Source organism: Papio anubis, chromosome 16 (assembly GCF_008728515.1).
Source record: "Papio anubis isolate 15944 chromosome 16, Panubis1.0, whole genome shotgun sequence".
Lineage (NCBI taxonomy): Eukaryota > Metazoa > Chordata > Mammalia > Primates > Cercopithecidae > Papio > Papio anubis.
In genome coordinates this window covers 38,525,433-38,545,659 of record NC_044991.1, presented here as the reverse complement: position 1 = coordinate 38,545,659, position 20,227 = coordinate 38,525,433, and the positions used below count along the sequence as shown (strand labels likewise).

The following is a 20,227-nucleotide window of genomic DNA, read 5'->3' as shown; positions in this document are numbered from 1 at the left end:
CATCTCTCTCCTGCCGCCTTGTGAAGAAGGTGCTTGCTTCCCCTTCCACCATGATTGTAAGTTGCCTGAGACCTCCTCAGCCATGCAGAACTGTAAGTTGATTAAACCTCTTTCCTTTATAAATGACCCAGTCTCAGGAAGTTCTGTATAGTAGTGTGAGAATGGACTAATACGGTGGGCTTGAGCTGATCTTTGAAGAATGGGCAGAATTTGGATATATGAAGCTGGGAAGGTGTGGGGGCACTGATCCACATGCAAAGGTGGGAGTGGGGATAAAGTATGGATAAGATGCATGTACCTCGCTCACCTCCTCCTACCATACACTCCTGTGCACGTCTTACTGCAACTTTCTGCCTGGCCGTCTGAGGGTGCCGTCAAGTTAATACCCCCAAAAGCAATTCTCCAACAGTGACCCACACAACCCAGCTTCCTTGACCTCAACTGGGACACCCCTGGAGCACACTCACCCCACATCATCTGCACTCCCCTGCAGCATCATGCTCTGGTGGCCCCCAGCTACACATGTTCAGTCTTAAAGGATAAGTATTCTAAAGGTAAAATCATGACATTAGTAGAAATTGTTTTAAAAACTATATCAGAGTGAAATACTGGACATTGGGAACTACAAAATGTGGGATGCTGGGTAGGGAGTGAGGGTTGAAAAATTACCCATTGATTACGATGCTCACTATTCAGGTGATGGATATACCAGAAGCCCAAACTTCACCATGACACAAAATATGTATGTAAGGTGCCTGCACTTATACTCCCTAAATATATTTAATAAGTTGATTAATTAAATTTTTTAAAAACTGTTCAAAAATTTTTTAAACTCATTAGTGAATGAGGGAAATGGTAAAATGTCACAACTGTTTTAAAAGTGGACTCAAATAGCACTTACACACAAATATATAACAAGCTTTCTCTTTTTTAATGTTTTATTATTTTTATTATTATTTTTTATTTATTTTTGAGACAGAGTTTTGCTCTATCACCCAGGCTGGCGTGCAATGGTACAATCTCGGCTCACTGCAGCCTTGATCTCTTGGGCTCAGGTAATCCTCATGCCTCAGCCTCCCAAGTAGCTGGGACTACAGGCATGTGCCACCACTCTTGGCTCATTTTTTTAAGTTTTTTGTAGAGATGGGGTCTCACTATGTTGCCAAGGCTGCTCTTGAACTCCTGGGTCAAGGGATCCTCCTGCTTCAGGCTGCCAATATGCTGGAATTACAGGTGTGCACCACCATGTCCAGCTGTATAACACACTTTTTCTGGAAAGGACCAGATAATATTTTAGGGTTTGCAGGCCACGTAGTCTCTGTTGCAACTACTCAGTTCTGCCATTTTAGTCTGAAACAGCTATAGATTATATGTTAATAAAGGAGTGGTCGCTGGTGTTTCAATGAAACTTTATTCTCAAAAGCACATGGTAAGTGCATTTGGCCTACTAGACCTTCTTTGCAGACCCCTGATATAGGCAATTAAGAACACTGAAATTACAAGTGGATGCAAAACTGGTCAATATCCACAGGGCACTAATCAAGTGCATCTCCACAGAACCGAATTTGCATCTCTGTGGGCCACACTCATTTGCATTATTATCAGTTTTCTACAATTTACAGAATTGAAAATGCAGTTGATCCTCATTATTTGTGAATTCTGTATTTGCAAATTTGCCTTCTTGCTGACATTTATTTGTGACTCCCAATCAATAATCGTGGTGCTTTTGTGGTCATTGTGTATGTACACAGAGGAGCAAAAAATTTAAATCACCTGGCACATTCCCAGCTGAGGATCCTACCTTCTTTTCGGCTCTCATATTGTAAGCAAGTGTCCTTTTTGATGTCTATTTAGTGCTGCCTTTTTCACATTTTGGGGTGTGTGTGTGTGTGTGTATGTGTGTATGTGTTGGTTATTTTGCTGCTTTAAGAGGCCTGTAAAGTAAATGCCAAAGCTGTTTAAGGGCAAGAAGGCTGTGATGGAGAAAATGTGAATGTTAGATAAGCTGTGTTCAGGCATGAGTTATAGTGCTGTTGACTATGAGTTCAGTGCCAATGAATCAACAATACATATTAAATAAGGTGGTTTTAACTAGAAACACACATAAAGCAAGGTTATGCATTGATCTGTTAATGAAAATGCTGTGACCAGGGGCTAGCAGGAACCTAAGCTGGTATTTCCCCTAGGAACAATGGTTCAGTGTTCGCTAATTCACAGTTGGTGATGACTTTATGGAACTTAATACCATGAAGCACAACAATTGATTGTGGCTCAAAGAAAGACAGTGACAGGTGGAGCTAACCCAGAAGGGTGCTCAAGACAGCACACTCTGTCATTATCTCATAATGCTTCCTGGTGTCAGTAATGCACCTTTCCTTGGCTGCCTTCCCTTCCCTGACTCCCTCACAGTACCTGTCTCTTTCCCTACAGTGTTTCCTAGGACCACCTCCCAAGGAAACAACTTGCACAGCAATGCTTCTCTCAGAGTTGGCTTCCAGGGGAATGGAGACTAGGACAGGTTACAATGAGCAGAGGAGCATAATGAGAGTTGAGGCATAGTTGAGTAGAGATATAATTAACAACTGAGATTGAATAGTTGGGTTGGTTGCAGAGCAGAAGGGGCCCTAAAGAGGGAATATAGATAAATTTTTATGTTTTAAATTATTTTATTTTCTTATTTTTTTATTTTTTGAGACAAGGTCTCACTCCATTACCCAGACTGGAGTGCAGTGGCATGATCTTGGCTCACTGAAGCCCCCGCCTCCTGGGTTCAAGCGATTCTCATGCCTCAGCCTCCTGAGGAGCTAGGATTACACGCGAGCACCACCACACTCAGCTAATTTTTGTATTTTAGTAGAGCTGGGGTTTTGCTATGTTGTCCAGTCTGGTCTCCAACTCCTGACCTCAAGTGATCCGCCCACCTCAGTCCCCCAAAGAGCTGGGATTACAGGCGTGAGCCACCGCACCCAGTCGATAATTTTTTTTTTTTAAACGGAGTCTTGCTCTGTTGCTCAGTTTGGAGTGCAGTGGCGCGATCTTGGCTCACTGCAACCTCCGCCTCCCGGGTTGAAGCAATTCTCCTGCCTCAGCCTCCTGAGTAGCTGGGATTACAGGCACACACCACCATGCCTGGCTAATTTTTGGTGGGTTTTATTTTTTTTTTATTTTTTTTTTTTTTTTAGTAGAGACGGGGTTTCACCATGTTGGCTAGGCTTGTCTCAAACTCCTGACCTTGTGATATGCCCACCTCGGCCTCCCAAAGTTCTGGGATTACAGGCATGAGCCACTGTGCCCAGCCTAAATTTTTAAATTCTAAAAAAAATGAGTTAACTGGATGTGGTACTGCACACCTATAGTCCCAAGGGAGTCTGAGGCGGGAGGATCCCTTGAGTCCAAGAGTTTGAGGCTATAGTGAGCTATGATTGTGCCACTGCAGTCCAGCCTAAGCAACAGATTAAAATTTTTTTAATTTTGAATAAATAAAAAATGGGTTGCAAACAGGGAAGCAGAATGCTGGTGCAGGCCTGCAGGATGGAATGAAACAGACACAGACAGTGGTGATGCAGACATTTAAATCACCCAACACATTCCCAGCGGAATGTGTCCTTTGGTGCAGGCCTGTAGGATGGAATGAAGCAGAGGCAGACAGTGGTGATGCACAGACATTTAAAGAGCTGCTGAAGCCATTAGGGTTGCCGCAGTCCAAGGTCTGAGTGAGTGCAGAGGATGGGAAGGAAGATGAGCGACGTTTCAACCAGAAGACTCAGCAGAACCGCAGAATGACTGATGTGAGGAGGAAAGTGAGAGCACAGCCGGGGTCCCTCCCTCTGAGGCTTTGAGCCTGGGGTTGTCATTAACAGAAGATGGAGCGACGACTTCAGGGGAACGGAATGTGAAGTGGAAAGTCTGCACTGGAAGCTAAATTTCAGAGAAAGAAACCAAAAATGACTGTTTCTCGTACTTTTTTCTAGACTGATATTTCAGAGTATAGGAAAGAAGGAAGAGGACTCCACAAACCCTTAGCTTTTTTGTTTTCTTTTTGTTTGATCCAGACAAAATAAGTAGTTGCAATCCAGAAATAATGCACAGCTTTGCCACTGAAAGATCTGACATCTATCCTCTGGTTGATCTTCAGGTCGTATAAATCTTTTGCCTTTGACTGAAAGATTTCATTTCTGTCTACTCTATGTGTATACCCCAATGAGATAATAAAAGGATAGACTACAATTTAAAAAAGGGAAGAGGAGAGAAAAGGAAAGACTCCTAACTAAGAGAAGAGGGCTTCACTGGAAAATAGGGTCTATGGAGAAAGCTGTGGTTAAAATGGAAGCTTCCAGATGTAGGGAGGGCTCATGTTGTAGAGAGAGGTGCCACACAGACTACGACGGCATGACAGGCAAAATGGGGATATGTGAGTGAAAGCCCTTTATAAATCAAAATACCACATACTGGCCGGGTGCAGTGGCTCACACCTGTAATCCCAGCACTTTGGGAGGCTGAGGCAGGCAGATCACTTGAGGCCAGGAGTTAGAGACCAGCCTGGCCAACATGATGAAACCCTGTCTCCACTAAAAATTTAAAAATTAATTGGGTGTGGTGGTGGGTGCCTGTAATTCCAGCTACTCAGGAGGCTGAGGCAGGAGAATTGCTTGAACCCAGAAGGGCAGAGGTCGCAGTGAGCTGAGATCGCACCACTGCACTCCAGCCTGGACAATAGAGACGCCGTCTAAAAAACAAACAAACAAAACAAACAAACAAACAAAAAAACACATACCAAGTGTACTGGGGCATTCCTTCTTTTATAGCCAGACCCACCCATTTGGATTAGGCCAGTGAGGACTATAAAGAGTCCACTTTGGCCCAGTTTGCTTTCCTGATTTCACCAAAAGCACTTACAGCCTTCTGGAGAAGAGTAAGAAGATAAGGTCTTCAGGAAGATAAAAGCATTAACTTCTAACCATCCCCCCTTGCTGGAGATGCTATTACAGCCACCCAAAGAGAGGGACACCTTGTTTTACCAAGAAACTCAGCTCCTGGGTGATTCTCAGGCATGTTATCTGTTTTCCTATTATCTGCAGCAACTCGAGGTCAATGGATGCTGATTGCAGAGGGTTCATAACATTACCCCAGCCCCAGAGAAAGTGTGCATATCTCAGACACAAGGCAGAGGTATTTTTCAGTGCTTACTGGATACGTTTTGACTCCCAAGACAAGAATGTTTGGAGGGGAAAGGCATCTGGTTTAGAATTGAGAACGAGATTTCAGGAGTCTAAGACAGTGGGTTCATAGTGCAGGGTTAGAGTGTTGTAGACTCGCCCCATGAAAGAATCATAAGGCAGAGGAAGGAGCACAAGAGCCAGGATGCTTCTCAAGAGAGAGCCTGACCTCTTCGCTGGAATTCAGAGCTAGAGAGAAATTAGATTGCAATAGGGCTGTTGAACCTTAGCCCACCTGCTTTCTGCAAGTACCACAGGGATGTAACTAGGTCCACACAGGACCGAACCTTATGCTTCTGCAAACCAGGAATGGATGGAGGGTGGGAGAGGACCAAAAGCAGTGGTGGGGCTGGGCACAATCGTTCATGCCTGTAATCTCAGCACTTTGGGAGGCTGAAGTGTGAGAATCACTTGAGGAGTTCAAGACTAGACTGGACAACTGTAGAGACCCCTGTCTCTACAAAAAAGTCAAAAAATTATCCAAGTGTGGTGGTGTACACCTGTAGTCCCCGCTACTGGAGAGGCTGAGGTGGGAGGATCACTTAAGCCTGGGAGGTTGAGGCTGTCATGAGCCATGATTATCCCAGTGCATTCTAGTCTGGGCGACAGAGTAAGACTGTCTCAAAAAAGAAAAATAGTAGCGGAAGCTGTGTCCGTTCTGTTGTGAGCCCTAAGATGGTCCTACTTGCCACCCAGTAGTCCCCTAACACTTGAGATGTGTACTTTTTCCTATCCTAGCCTCACCCCTCCTCGTGGAAGGAGAAATTTTTGGAGCAAACCAGTTGTGCCAGTCTTGGGCCCACATCCCCTCACTGCCTCGCCCATGCTCCCAATGCCCAAAGCTCTGGAATCTCTGCACGCATGGCCCAAGCCTGCTTCCACTGCCTGGCAGGCTGTCTCCCAAGCCCCTGGGCCCACGGGCTGACTCTGCTCCTGGAGTAGCATCTGTAGGCTGAAAAGTGTGGGAGGGAATGAAGGATGCACAGTGCTTGGACATCAAGGATGGGGTATCCCCAGAGCTAGTGGAGGGAGAAGAGAGGTAACAAACCTTGAGGCAGGTTCAGGGTCACCCCATGTCCCCATGTTCAGGGACAAAACACTGACAAGTCTGAGAATTTTAAATGTAAACCACGTTTCCCAAGTCCTCATAAAGGCACGTGTGTCATGGTAGGAGACTAGAACATATTTTAGTTAACAGTTTGTTCTCTTGATGTGTAATTTCTTAATATTGAGACATAAAGTATATGTGAACTTCCATCTGTCCTCTTGCCTCAGTCCCTGAAAATGTCAGTGTCCACCCTGCATCCTCATGGGTGGCATGAAAACCCAGACACGGGCAATGACGCTGTCTCTACTGTCCGCTCAGGCCATCCATCCACGGGCCTGCATGACCCTCCATGCTTTACTCTGTTCTCCATAATCTGACTCTTTGGCTATCATTATGACCCAAAGCAGTCTCTCTCGGACATGAGTTTGTACCCACCCTCAAATAGTCTCAATGGATAAGCGCTAATCCTGCTTCCTCCCCTGTACCTTGGGCTCCACGCTAACCACACCTGCCCTGTCTGACACCACTGCCATGGGAAGGAGTCAGACGTCTGAACAAGAGGATGGGGTGAGGTAGACCATTGAGAGGAAAACCCTAAGCTTCAGAGAACCTGCAGAACCTAGCAGAAATTTTTTGGTAGTTGCAAATACTGCAAAACTGAATAATAGGAAACTATTATTTGTGAAATATCCTATGTCCTTGTCACTCCTAACAAAAAAACCCTGAATGCCATTTGTCAGCCAAGACAGACTTTTAAAGATGCCTGAACTTCTGAGGTACAATTGCTGCCACCAAAACCACCTTTTGGTGATCGCGACAGATATCTCTGAAAGCATTATGTGGATTTTCATGACTCTTTCACAGACACACAAAATACTAAGTTATTTTGGAGAACTGTTTCTTTCTTTATGCTTTTCCCTTGCTAATTTCTGGAGTCTGGTTGTGTGATGGTATTAAATATTAATACATATTATTAGCACATTTACTATGTATAGAAGGTGTCATGGTATGTTGTTATTTTGACATTAGCCACTGTGCTTCCGTTGACTGTCCACAGGGAATCTGTGGGCTTACAAGGAAAACATTCTTCAGAGGAGGCCATCTGTTCTCCAACCCACTTCCTAAGAGAAAGCATGGGAATTTTGAGGCTCTAATCCTATAGCACGTGGATGCAAGGACATGCACAAACATGCACTGTGGTCAATTTGCTTCAGTGGTAGATATATTTCACTGGGAGTTTTGCACTTGTTCCTGTGGACTTTTTTCCTTGTGTGATCTTCAATGCTGTTGTGTTGTCTTGGACAAACACCCAGAGACTTCTCTAGAATTCCAGTTCGTGTAAAAATGAAAGGGTTGAGAAACATGACTGGCTAGGGACTTGTAGGGAACAAAGTAAGTTTGTATGCTATAGAGAGAGGAAAGATCTTCAGATCATAGAACTCTGTAAGAAAAATCCAACAACAGAGAGAACACATGGACTCCCTAGACTCTTTTATTTCTTTGGTATTTCAAAGTGATATGAAAAAATATATATTTTTTTCCAGGCCAGGTGCAGTGGCTCATGCCATGCCAGCACTTTGGAAGGCCGAGGCGGTCAGATCACTTGAGGCCAGGAGTTCGAGACCAGCCTGGCCAACATGGCAAAACTCTGTCTCTAATAAAATTACAAAAATCAGCTTGTCATGGTGGTGCATACCTGTGATCTCAGCTACTCAGGTGACTGAGGCAGCAAGAGAATTGCTTGAACCGGGAAGGCGGAGATTGCAGTGAGCTGAGATCGTACCACTGCACTCCAGCCTGGGCAACAGAGTGAGACTCTGTCTCAAAAAAAAAAAAAAAAAAAAGTTTTTTCAGCATGTTTTGTGAGTTTACAGCATGGTATGTGTGTTGTTGGCATTTTATCTGATCTAGTGATTCTTAAAGATAAGCGTGGTTTTTCCTATCATCTTATGCTTTAGAGGAAGTCATTCTTGGTTTTTTTTTTTTTTTTTTTTTTTTTTGAGACAGTGTCTCACTCTGTTACCTAAGCAAGAGTGCAGTTGCATGACTAATGCAGCCTTGACCTTCCAGGCTCAAGCGATTCTTCCACCTCATCCTCCTGAGTGGCTGGGACCACAGATATATGCCACCATGCCTGGCTAATTTTTTGTAGAGATGAGGTTTTGCTGTGTTGCTGGGCTCAAGCGATCCTCCTGCCTTGGTCTCCCAAAATGCTGAGATTATAGATGTTAGCTGCTGCACCTAGCTGAAAAAGTCATTCTTTAAAAACCCTTTTCAGCCTGGATGACTTCTTTGTAAAATCCTATGCGCTTACTCATTCAGCAAACATTTACTGAGCACATAGTACCAGGCAGCACGTAAGGTATTAAAGACGCTACTGTGAAGAAGCAGATGAGATCTCTAATGTCTGGTTCCATAAAGGAAGATCTTTTCTTCTTCTCCTCTTCAACCTCCATAGAAATGGAACCCACTAAGTCTAAAATAACAGACCGAACATATGGCTTCCTTTAACTATTCCCGATGGCAGCATTTCACTTGGTTAAGATAAGAGCCAGAAATATTTTATGTCCTACTAGTGACAAATAATGTGGTTTCATGGATAAAGCACTGGTTTCAGTCTGGAGATCTAGTTTCTTACTTTTGCTATCTTTTATTACTTAAGTGTATGAAGAATCAAATAAAAGCCACCTCTTCGGAGACCTTGTGGTTTAGAATTGGTGAATTAAATATAGTGGTGACCTGGAATTGGTTCTCCCTGCTCACTAGAGCTGTTTGTTAGATTTTCATGCATTTTCCAAGTCTGTTGATGTCACACTGGTAGCTTGAAACCAGCCATGATGGGAGTATTTACACCACAAAATAGCCAAATGCTAAAACTCACGGCTTTTATTTCCCAGAAAGCCAGTTGTTAAACATTTTCCTGCACATCACTAAATAAAGGGAAGGGTCAACACCTTAATGGTGAAGGGGAAAGTTTGGAAAGACATCAGCATATTCATGGTCAAAATGAAGGAAAAGAAGCAAATGAGTACGTAAGATTCCAGGCAAGATGTATCCTAGAGGCTAATTTATTATATAGGGATGATGTTCCTCTCTTTTTCCTTCATAGCACTGGTTGTCATAACATTTCGACCCAGAACATTGTATTTTATTGATTTATTTTTAAATAGAGACAGAGCCCCTCACAGGGTCACCCAGGCTGGAGTGCAGTGGTGCAGTCTGAGCTCACCGCAGCCTCAATCTCCTGGGCTCAAGAGATCCTCCCTCTTCAGCCTCCCAAGTAGCAGCTGGAGTTACAGGTATGCACCACCACACTGGCCAATAGACCCAGGACATTTTCATGTAACCATGTGGACTTTGTTTATGTTCTTTACTCCACTGATGACATAGGCTGTTAGTAAACAAAACAAAAAACATTGATAGAATAAACAGTATTATGTTTAGAATTTCAGTACTCCATTGCTGGGCCAAAGAATATTCCTAGAGTTTCTGTGGAATTGCTTCTACTTTCCTTACTGACTGTCTAAGAATTACAAAATCACTAGTATTGTAGCCATTTCATAATGAAATGGGTGAAGATGCACTCAACAGAATTTGTGATAGATCCAAACATGAATTGATGAATTATATCTTGTTTGTAATTTTGGAAAGTGAAAAAAACTTGGTCTGAGAAAAATGATACTGATAGAAGAAAACCTGATGACAGCTGTCCCTAACTGTGGACAGTCACACTTGTTATGTACTAAAAAGTGACGGAAGCATCAATCTTACAAAATTCGGACATTCCAAATGTAACCCAGAAAATTTGGAACTTCATAGAAATAATGAAAACAGCCAACACCTCACAGGACAGGAACCTTCAACGGTAAAGTTTCATGAAGACAAAAATATTTTGGATCTATCACTTCTCTTTTACAAAGTTTACAAGGGAAGTATTCATTCCTAAAACTATTTTCTATAAAATTAAAATTAACTGAATAGCTATATGAAAAAACAGACTCTCAACCTTCATACCACACACAAAAATTAATTTGAGATGGATCATAGATCTATGCATAAAAGCTAAAACTGATTGGGTGCGGTGGCTCACACCTGTAATCCCAGCACTTTGGGAGGCCAAGGCAGGCAGATCACCTGAGGTCAGGAGTTCAAGACCAGCCTGACCAACATGGCAAACCCCATCTCTACTAAAAATACAAAATTAGCCAGGTGTGGTGGTGGGCACCTGTAATCCCAGCTACTCGGGAGGCTGAGGTAGGAGAATCATTTGAACTCGGGAGATGGAGGTTACGGTGAGCTGAGACTGTGCCACTGCACTCCAGCCTGGGCAACAAGAGTGAAACTCCATCTCAAAAAAATTAAAAAAAGCTAAAACTATAAAGTTTTTAAAACAAAACATAGAATCCTTAACAGCTTTAAGTTCTTATATTAGAAAAGAAGAAAGATACAAAATTAAAATAGAACTCAGAAAAGTTTTAAGCAATTTAACTGTACTGTTTAAGAGAATGGGCCAATGAGTTAAGATGGTTTACTTGGGAAAATACGTTCTCCATGAAAATTATCAATATTGGTATAATTCCAATTTAAATATCAGTGTTTATTAAACATGAAGTTAAAATATCCTTTGAGGTCACAAAGACCAGATATAAATAACAACGTAAAAACATTTTTACAACAGTCCGTAACTGCCCCACAATCAGAAAAACAGAATTAATTGCATTTCATTCAAGTCAGAAACTTAAAAAGAGAGAGAGGGGGAAACATAGCAAAGCCTCCACTCACCTTTGCAGGGTGACAGGAGAGATCAAAGTATGGCTCTTGTCCATCTTCCTCATCCCTAAGTTGAAGCATCTTCCCTCAGATGGTCCACAGGTCTCCCTCTACTGTATTCATCTAAGAAACCCCGTCAGAGGTGACAGCTGCAAGTACTGTTTTGGTTTGGTGGGCTTCTTCTTTATCAGTGTGGGCTTTAGTTGATTCCAAGATCTTTGAAGTAAACATCTGATTGGATGATAGTAAACATCTCAAAGTTCTACCTGCCTCTGAGAACTCATGGTGTCCTTCATCCTTCGGATGCTGTCCTGGTCAAAATGCGTTTGATGGAAGGGAATATAAGTCTATCCAAAAGGCTCAAGACTCTTCATTGCACATTTAACCTTCACCACTGCCACACACATCCTGTGGTCCAATGGTCTCTCATATCTGTTCACTCAAGGTATCTGTTCCCCATAAATTGAGCTGTCATATGAGTTTGTAAGAGCCAAGGAGAAATTTCCCCTTCACTCTCTGAAGGCTGGATGAAAGATTGACCGACAAAAGGCAGGTTAAGAGGAGAAATGGCACAAACATTTATTAACATGCCCAAGGGAGAGCTACAGAGTGGTCACCCCCACCCCGCTATGGGGCTCAGAAGCTTGTATGCCATCTCGAGGTTACAGAAAGAATGGGTTTTGGATGGTGGCAAAATAGGTGATGGGAGGGGCAGAAGAGGAGGCCTGGCTAGCAAAGGTGGTCTCATCAGGCAGAGGAAACCTCCCAGGTAGCAGCTCTCAGAAAGAAGAGATGGGAAATGGTTCTTTCCCACCTTTGATGGTGCCAGCCTCTCAGTTCATCTTTCCTACATCTGGACAGGGGAGGACCTCAGAGGAAACCTGGCTGCATCCCCAGAAAAGACAGCTTTTTAGCTATTCTTAGATTTCCAGCCCTTCTGAATAGCCATCTTGAAAGATGTCAAAGAAGTATATTTTGGGGTGAAATATTTTAGTTTCCTTCAGTTTCAAATCCAGCTTTCAGGCATAAGCACTTACTCTGTGACTCTTAACTCTAGTCTGGGCCATTGTCCATCCCCAGTCCAATCAGCTGAGGGTAGGGCCGGGCAGAATCACACCTGCTAAAGATCGGGCACAGGGGTGAGTCCCTTTCACTCACACAGGGCATCTGAGTGAGGAGAGCAGGTCCACGGGCCCTGATCAACTGGAAGGACCTGCATTCTGCCTAACAGAATCCTCAGAGTGAGCCATCTGGGGCCATGCTGGAAGGATAACTCAGGGTGGCCAGAGAAGCCTGACATCTACATTTGATGTGCAGTGTTCTGATTTTGTAAAGTGGCCAACTGCACCCAGTCCTTCGCATATTCCTGGATATAGCATCCCCATGCACGCTGCCCTGATTGCCAGCTGCCACCTTTATATGAGGGCTCTCTTTGGCTGCTAGAGCCCATTCTAGCCATGCAGGGACTTGCTGGAAGTTCTGGTGAACTAAGACCCTCTGGAAGCAGCTCTCAGTCAATGACTCAGGAGAGTTGGTGGACAAATACCCCAGCTTTCCACTTGCCTCACTTGAGACAGTTCGGATGCATGGCTGTCACTGACTCCCAGGGCTCCCCTGAGGGACTAGAGTCCACTGCTCACAGTGGTTCCTTGCTTGGTTATGCACCTTGTATTGGTTGCCCTCCCTTCCCTTTGTCACAATCCCATACCCTACAAGTGTTACCTGAAGTCACCACTGAGAAACTACCTGGGCATGAATCACTGTCTTGGGATCTGGAGACAGTTAATTCAGAAACATTTTAAATGCAGGCAGGGCACAACGGTTCACACCTGTTATCCCAGCACTGGGAGGCCAAGGCTGGCAGATCACTTGAGGCCAGGAGTTCAAGAGCAGTCCAGCCAACACGGTGAAACCCTGTCTCTTCTATAAATACAAAAATTAGCTGGGCATGGTGGTGCACACCTGTAGTCCCAGCTACCTGGGAGGCTGAGGCACAAGAATCACTTGAACCCGGGAGGTAGAAGTTGCAGTGAGCCAAGATGGCGCCACTGCACTCCAGTCTGGGCAACAGAGCAAGACTCTGTCTCAAAATAAATAAATAAATAAATAAATAAATAAATAAATGCATTACTTAATATATTGTGTCTGCAGTGTGGACTCAATCCAAAAGCTGCCAGATTACAACCTCTAATGAAAAATAATCACCTACATAGACTCTTTTACCATCATAGACAGAGAACCTTGGAAAAGAAAGCTCTAAACTCAAGTGCTAACAGGTTGATGAGTAGACCCTGAGGAAGTCCCAGAGTGTGTGGCTTCTTTGTCCATGGGATTCTGTGGATTAAGAGCTGAGTTGGCTTATGACACTTCTGCATTGTATCGTATGAAGTTACTGCACGCGTTTGTTGTGTGACCACTGATCACGTGGAGCTTTTCGAGTGAGGAGGTTTGGAAATATTGTTGACCCTTGAACAACATAGGTTTTCAAACTGCACTAGTCCATGTATACACAGATTTTTTCAATAAACACTTCTGGGGGAGATTTGCACCAATCTGAAAAAAACACACAAGTTGTGTAGCCTAGAAATATTGAAAAAATTAAGAAAATCCTAAATATCTTATGAATGCATAACATATGTGTTAATTGGCTGTTTGTGTTATCAGTAAGCCTTCTGATCAATCGTAGGCTCTTTGTAGTTAAGTTTTGGGGAGTTAAAAGTTGTACTCAGATTTTTGACAGCTCGGGGGCTCAGAACCCTTACCCCATCCATTGTTCAAGGGTCAACTGTATGTAGACTTTTCAGTGACCTTGCGGGTAGCCCAGGGATAGCTACCCCTCTTTCCATGCTCCAAGTGAGTAAAGTCCATCAGCCCTGAGGCCTGGGCCATGGGTGCAGGAGAAGTCATCAGTCAAGAGAGGAATAAGGGATGCCTGCAGGGGTGGGGAAGAAGGATGCTGCAGGAGGCTAATTCTTAAATGGCCCAAGGGGGAAAACGAGGGCATTGGCTAGGAGATGAGAGAAGTTTCCTACTCTATAAAGGGAGGACTTTTTTTTTTTTTCCCCTGGTCTCACTCTATTACCCAGGCTGGAGTGCAGTGGAGCGATAATGGCTCTCAGCACCTTTGACCTCCTGGGCTCAGGCAGTCCTCCTGCCTCAGCTTCCCAAGTAGCTGGGACCCTAGGCACGCATCACCATGCCTGGCTCATGTTTTTATTATTATTTGTAGAGACAGGGTCTCCCTATGTTGCCTGGGCTGATCTTGAACTCCTGACCTCAAGTGATCCTCCCACCTCAGCCTCCCAAAGTGCTGGGATTACAGGCATGAGCCACCATGTCCAGCCAGAAAAGGAGGACTTTCTAACCAGCAGAGGAGCCGCCTGTTGCCCTCGGGTGGCCACATGGCCAGTAGCTACATGGGCACCAGCAGGGCTTCTGTGGTGTGGACATGGTGAGAGTTTCTATGAGTTTGTGAACCAGTTTTCCAAGGAAAGAAGGGATGGACTTCCAATGGAATTAGCCCCATTTACAGGCCAGTCCTGTAAGTGGCAAAAATCAGTTTTACCCACCCCACTCCACAGCACCTTGTTAAAAAAAAAAAAAAAAAAAAAAAAAAAAAAAGTTACTCTCAGCAAAATTGAGGCACTGGATATTGTTCCTAATTCCATTTTTTAAATACTTTTTCATTTTTTTTATGTTAAAGATAGGGTCTCACTATATTGTCCAGGCTGGTCTCAAACTCCTGGCCTCAAGCAATCCTTCTGCCTTGGCCTCCTAAAGTGCTTGGGATTATCAGGATACAGGCATGAGCCACAGCACCCAGCCAACAATAGTTTTTAAATAGGATTAGTACCAGGCGTAGTGGTTTACGCCTGTAATCCCAGCACTTTGGGAAGCCAAGGTGGAAGGATTGCTTGAGGCCAGGAGTTTGAGACCAGCCTGGGCAACATAGGGAGGGAGACCTGGTCTCTACAGAATAAAAATAAAAAGATGAGTTGAATGTGGTGGCACACACTGGTAGTCTCAGCTTTCAGGAGACTGAGGCGGGAGAATCACTTTAGCCCAGGAGGTCTAGGTGCAGTGAGCCGTGACTGCAGCAATGCACTCCAGCCTGGGCAACAGAGTGAGACCTGTCTCAAAAACAATAATTAAAATTAAAATTAAAACACTGTTGCTGAGTAAGGGGGCTGGGAATACAGTTCTTTGCATATGACTTCTTTCTTTCTCATAAATTAGCTTCTCTTTTCAATGAAAAGTTTTCATGACCTTCAAACTTAACATTTTTTTAAAAAATGACTGTTGGGCAAGGGAAAACCTGTGTCAAGCAGTGATCCAAGACACTTGAAAAATTTCTTTTAATTCACATAGTTCGAATTGTCAAGTCCGATCCTGGAATAACATTTTTCTGTCCAACGTGTAAAATATTGGGTAATACAAAGATAATTATGGAAATATTCAGAGAACTTCCCTGGACCCAGACACACAGCCACCTCCACTTCCTCCTACCTCTCTTAGAAAAAAACAAAAAGCATTAAAAGGAGAGATGACCTGTCTCCCTGGGAGCTCATTAAGGGACCAGGCAAAAAAGTGAGATACATTTCTTAGATTCGGACTTGACCTGACAGGTCCCCTAGGGTGAGTCACTTTTTCCTATTTTGGTCAATTTGACTGTAAAATAATTACAGTAACGAGGTCTTGTTTACTGAGACTGAAGTCAGTGCTGCCTCGCCTCATTCAACAGCTAGAAAGAGAAACTGAAGGCTGTGATTAGAAAGCTTCTATAGCCAACCTCAGGCAGTGCGGATTCGAGAATCCAGGACTTGAGTACACTAAGTGTCTTTTAAGTCAGACCTGTGAGTAGTGGAATCCAATATAATTGCTTTTGCTGCTTCTCTTGTGGGTTTGCACTTGTAACCTAAAGTAAATAAAATAGGATAAAATAGAAAGCTGGGGTGGGGCAAGGGGAGAAGAGATTGGGCTGATGTTGGTCAAAGGATACAAACTTTCAGTTCAGAAGGAGGAATAAGTCCAAGAGCTGTATTGTGCAACACGGTGACTGTAGTCAAAACCAATGTATTGCATATTTGAAAATTGCGGCCGGGCGCAGTGGCTCATGCCTATAATCCCAGCACTTTGGGAGGCCGAGGCAGGCAGATCACTTGAGGTCAGGAGTTCAAGACCAGCCTGGCCGACATGGTAAAACCCCATATCTACCAAAAAATACAAAAAGTAGCTAGGCATGATGGTGCACGCCTGTAATCCTGGCTACTTGGGAGGCTGAGGCAGGAGAATCCCTTGAACCCTGGAGGTGGAAGCTGCAGTGAGCTGAGATCATGCCACTGCACTGCAGCCTGGGCAGCAAAGTAAGACCCTGTCCCCCACCCCTCCCAAAAAAAAAGTAAAAAGAAAAGAAAAGAAAATTTTCAAAGAGAGGAGATTTTAAGTGCGCAAGTGCACTCAGGACAAGTAAAAAGCATATGAGGTAATACATATGTTAATTAGCTTCACTTAGCCATTCTGCAATATGTATACGTATGTATTTCAAGATGTCATGTTGTATACCATAAATATATACAATTTTTACTGGTCAATTAATAAAATAAAATCCTTGACTCAAAATAGGAACGTTACTTTGGACTAAAGAAATTAAGAGAAGAAAAGAGGAGCAGAGGAGATGGGATGGGAAGGGTGGAGAAGGGAGAGTAGAGGTGGGCGGGGAAGGGGCGAGCGGGGAGGGAAGAGAAGGGAACAGTCCTGTCCTTAATGCTTCTCAAGCTCTCTATCTTGCCAAGATCTGGCCTGTGGCCCAGCACAGCAAAAACTGGAAAAGTGCCCGTGACTCAACCCAGTTCCATTGATCAGTGAACTGGAAATCGGGGACTCTGTGTTTCAACCCCAGTCGGCCAGCCCACAGCCAGGGTCCAGGTGGCGGCCTCAGCTCCTGGCCTCAGTGGCTGTCGGTAGAATGGGTTGGAGAACCAGCCTCCAGCGGTCTCACATAGCAAGCAGGCAGCGCAGCCTGGAACCCAGCCAAGGGACGCAGGAATCCTTTCTGTTTTTTAAGGACAGACTTTGCTTTACCACAGCGGTCGCTCTTGGGGCCACACGGAAAGCCACCACTAAGTTTACTATAAAGTGACAGAGGCTGGTGTCTCTGGGAGAATGAGGAATAGTCACTTCCTGCCTTTGTCCATTAGTGCCGACCAAAGCGACCAGCTCCGTTTACATTCTTTCAGTGGTGTTGTTGAAAAGGCTTGGCAGCTCCCAAATGTTTGCAGTGTCCTTAGTCCTATGAGGGCTGCCTCCTTCTTCTCTTTTTTTTTTTTTTTTTTTTTTGCTAGCTTTTAGCTAGTATCTGGAAAGATCTACCAGACGTGTTGGACTCATTTTCTCAAGAATCCACTTTACCCTTCAGGGAAGCCAGGAAAAGAACACGCTTCCAACCGGTACAAGTCTGGAGGAATTTCACAGCCTCTCAAACTACGGTACCCTTTTTGTTTCTTAGTCCAGCCTGTTACTGGGGTGGTTTTAGGAAGAAGCTGCTGGGGTGACATCTGTGGGGAGGCATGGGGAACCGCAGGTGAAAAGAAGTTATTGTTTTAAATTGTATTAGATTGCTGGCAATATTGAGTCAAGGTGTCTAAGGTTATGGTTTGGGGAAGAAAACTATAGCTAACTATAGCTACTACGGAAAGATTTTAAACCAGAACTTCTTTGGGGCCCTTAAGAACTTTTCTTTTCTTTTTTTTTTTTTTTTGAGACAGAGTGTTACTCTGTCGCCTAGGCTGAAGTGCAGTGGTGTGATCATGGCTCACTGTAGCCTCAACCTCCTGGGCTCAAGTGATCCTCCCCCCTGAGTAGCTGGGGCTACAGGAGCATGCCACCACGCCCATCTAATTTTTTTTTTCTTTAATTTTTTGTAGAGACAAGGTCTCGCTATGTTGCCCAGACTAGTCTCAAACTCCTGGGTTCAAGTGATTCTCCCACCTTGGCTTCCCAAAATGCTGGTCATGAGCCACTGACCAAGAACTTTATTTTTCTGATCAAGAACTTTATTTTTAAAAATAATATGAGCTGTGTACTGTCTGCTCGAACTATTGGATGGCCCCCAGCATTTAATCCTGTGGGAGGTAGGTGCTGCTGCACCTGGCAGTGTGTTCCTGTCACCTGCTCTCATTTCCCTCTTGGAGCAGCTTATGAAGGAGAGATGCCACCTGCATCTTTTGAAATGTGATGGATCTGCCTGCCCTGAGCAGAATCCAAACTGGATGGTGAACTGAGGACTGCTGGAGGTGAAAGTGTGCACATGCAGTTTTCAGGCAGCTAATTAAAATAAACTAGTACACTTCTGGAACCTAAACTGCTCCAATGCTATAGGCAAAATTCCCTGCCTGCCGTGGCTCATCAGAAAGAGTTTGTATATGGAAAACTTCAGAACAGAACAAAGAAACTTAAGTCTGGATGAGGAATGAAGTCTTGGCTGTCTTTTCGCAATTCCTGAACTGCCAGGTGACATCAAATCCCCTGCCGAAAAAGAGTCTGACATAAAAAGAATTCCAGACATTAGGCCTGGTTTAAAGCAGGGTATGCTTTTTTATGTGTGTGCTTCTGGGTCTAAACAGGTCATGGTTTGCCCCCCAAGGTGACAGGGTGGCTCCATTCCGCCCCTAGTTCTGAGCACGGCACTGTGATTTCTTTCTGGAGTCGCTCCAACCTGTGGCCTTTGCTAATGAGTGATGAACCCCGAACCTGAACTTCTAGAGTCAGCAAATCACACACTGCCTTCTCAGGAGGTTTCTGGAACGTTGGCCTTCATCCCAGCAGGATCACAAGTGGAAAGAAACGCAGGGAAGACACCGTCGAATCTTTAAAGTGGCCACAGCACGGAGCAATGACACAAAGAGACGATGCTTCTGGAAGGAGGGGTGGGATGCTCTGTGTCATTCTTGTTTTCTAGATGGGATTCCGTGCAGAGGTCATCACCACTCACTGTGAGTGCAAGCAGGGGGCAAATCATGGGGCCGAAAAACCAACCTCTCTGCAAAGATCCTTGCTCACTCACTCATATGCACTTCTCAGCTATAAATTCATGCTTTTCCACTTGTTGAAACATCCCTAACCGTCGCCCTCAATGTCCTGTTTGTGTCGCTGGCTCTCTGCCACTCAGCTAATAATGAAACAGCCTCAGTGAACCTGCAGCAGCAGCTGCCTTAGCTTCGGTGCCTACCCAGCCCTGCAGCTGAACCACTTTGAATATTCCTTGATGGTGCAAGAGACAGTCTCACTATTTCCTTCACTGGCCCTCCTCTGTGTCCGTCACGGTTGGCATGAGCTACATCCTGTGCATGTCATGGCGAGAAGGGATGAATGAGGAAGGACAGGGTGGTTTTATACTAGATCCTGGGATGGTCACTGGGTAAGGAAGGGTCTGGGGGTGCTCCCTTTAATGCACAAAGGCCTGAGCCAGGTCAGCTGGCAGAGGTGCATATATGTTTAACTTAGAACTGAATGTTGAAGGCTTTGTGGCCCAAAGGGGAGAATTATTGGGATCTGATGCCCTAGCAGGGGAAATTCCAAGCCCCAAAAGCCGCAGTTGGAATTCAGAACTGTGTTGTTACCCTGCCTCTAAGTTTTCCTCTACGTTCAACTCCCCTTTTTTGGATGATTGTGAAGCTGTTTACATGTTGTCCTCCTCCGTGAACTGATCCCTGTAAACAGTGACAGGATTTTATCCAAATATTTCTGATTTCTAAGGGAAAACTAGAGCGATTACTTCCCAGTGCCCTTCTGTTGACCTTGCCTGGGGGAGAGGCCTGCAGAACTAAGGATGACCTCACCCCCTTCCAGCAGGATTTCCTGGGATGTACAGAACCTCCTTCTTCAGCTGTCCCTCTGTGATCAGCCACAGTCAATCTATAAGCTTTCAGAGCACATGATGGGCACATCTAATATTGGTTCCATTCACATTTCAGCGCGAGGTCAAGCACAAAGTAATCATTATGCTTCCTGGAGTCCCAAGGACCTTCTACGTCAGCGGCAGCGGTGGGAGGTGGGCTGGCGAGGTGGGGCCGTCTAGGAACTGTGCTGGTGGGGACAGGAAATTGGGCTGAAGGGAGATGTAAGGGCTTGGTGAGAAATAAATGGCACTGTGTTGTTGACGGAAAAAGATCTTGGCAGGACTGTTGTTGTGAGT

At 44.5% G+C, this 20,227-nt stretch overlaps 1 protein-coding gene across 7 annotated transcripts in view; it reads left to right on the top strand.

Moving 5' to 3' along the window:
- Positions 1-20,227, top strand: part of RIN2 (Ras and Rab interactor 2) — a 252,800-nt gene that overhangs the window by 116,687 nt on the left and 115,886 nt on the right. Inside the window, exon 1 of one of the 7 annotated variants that reach the window (XM_003905129.5) lies at positions 16,810-17,519. The exons of 4 other annotated variants lie outside the window; for them this stretch is intronic. Coding sequence is in view for 1 of the 3 variants with exons in the window: in XM_009216620.4 (XP_009214884.1) it covers positions 19,862-20,083 (222 nt within the window). In the remaining 2 variants the exon portion in view is untranslated. Of the gene's footprint in view, positions 1-16,809; positions 17,520-18,054; positions 20,084-20,227 lie in introns of those variants that run through there. 2 more of the 7 variants (XM_009216620.4, XM_009216621.4) reach the window with 2 other exon arrangements.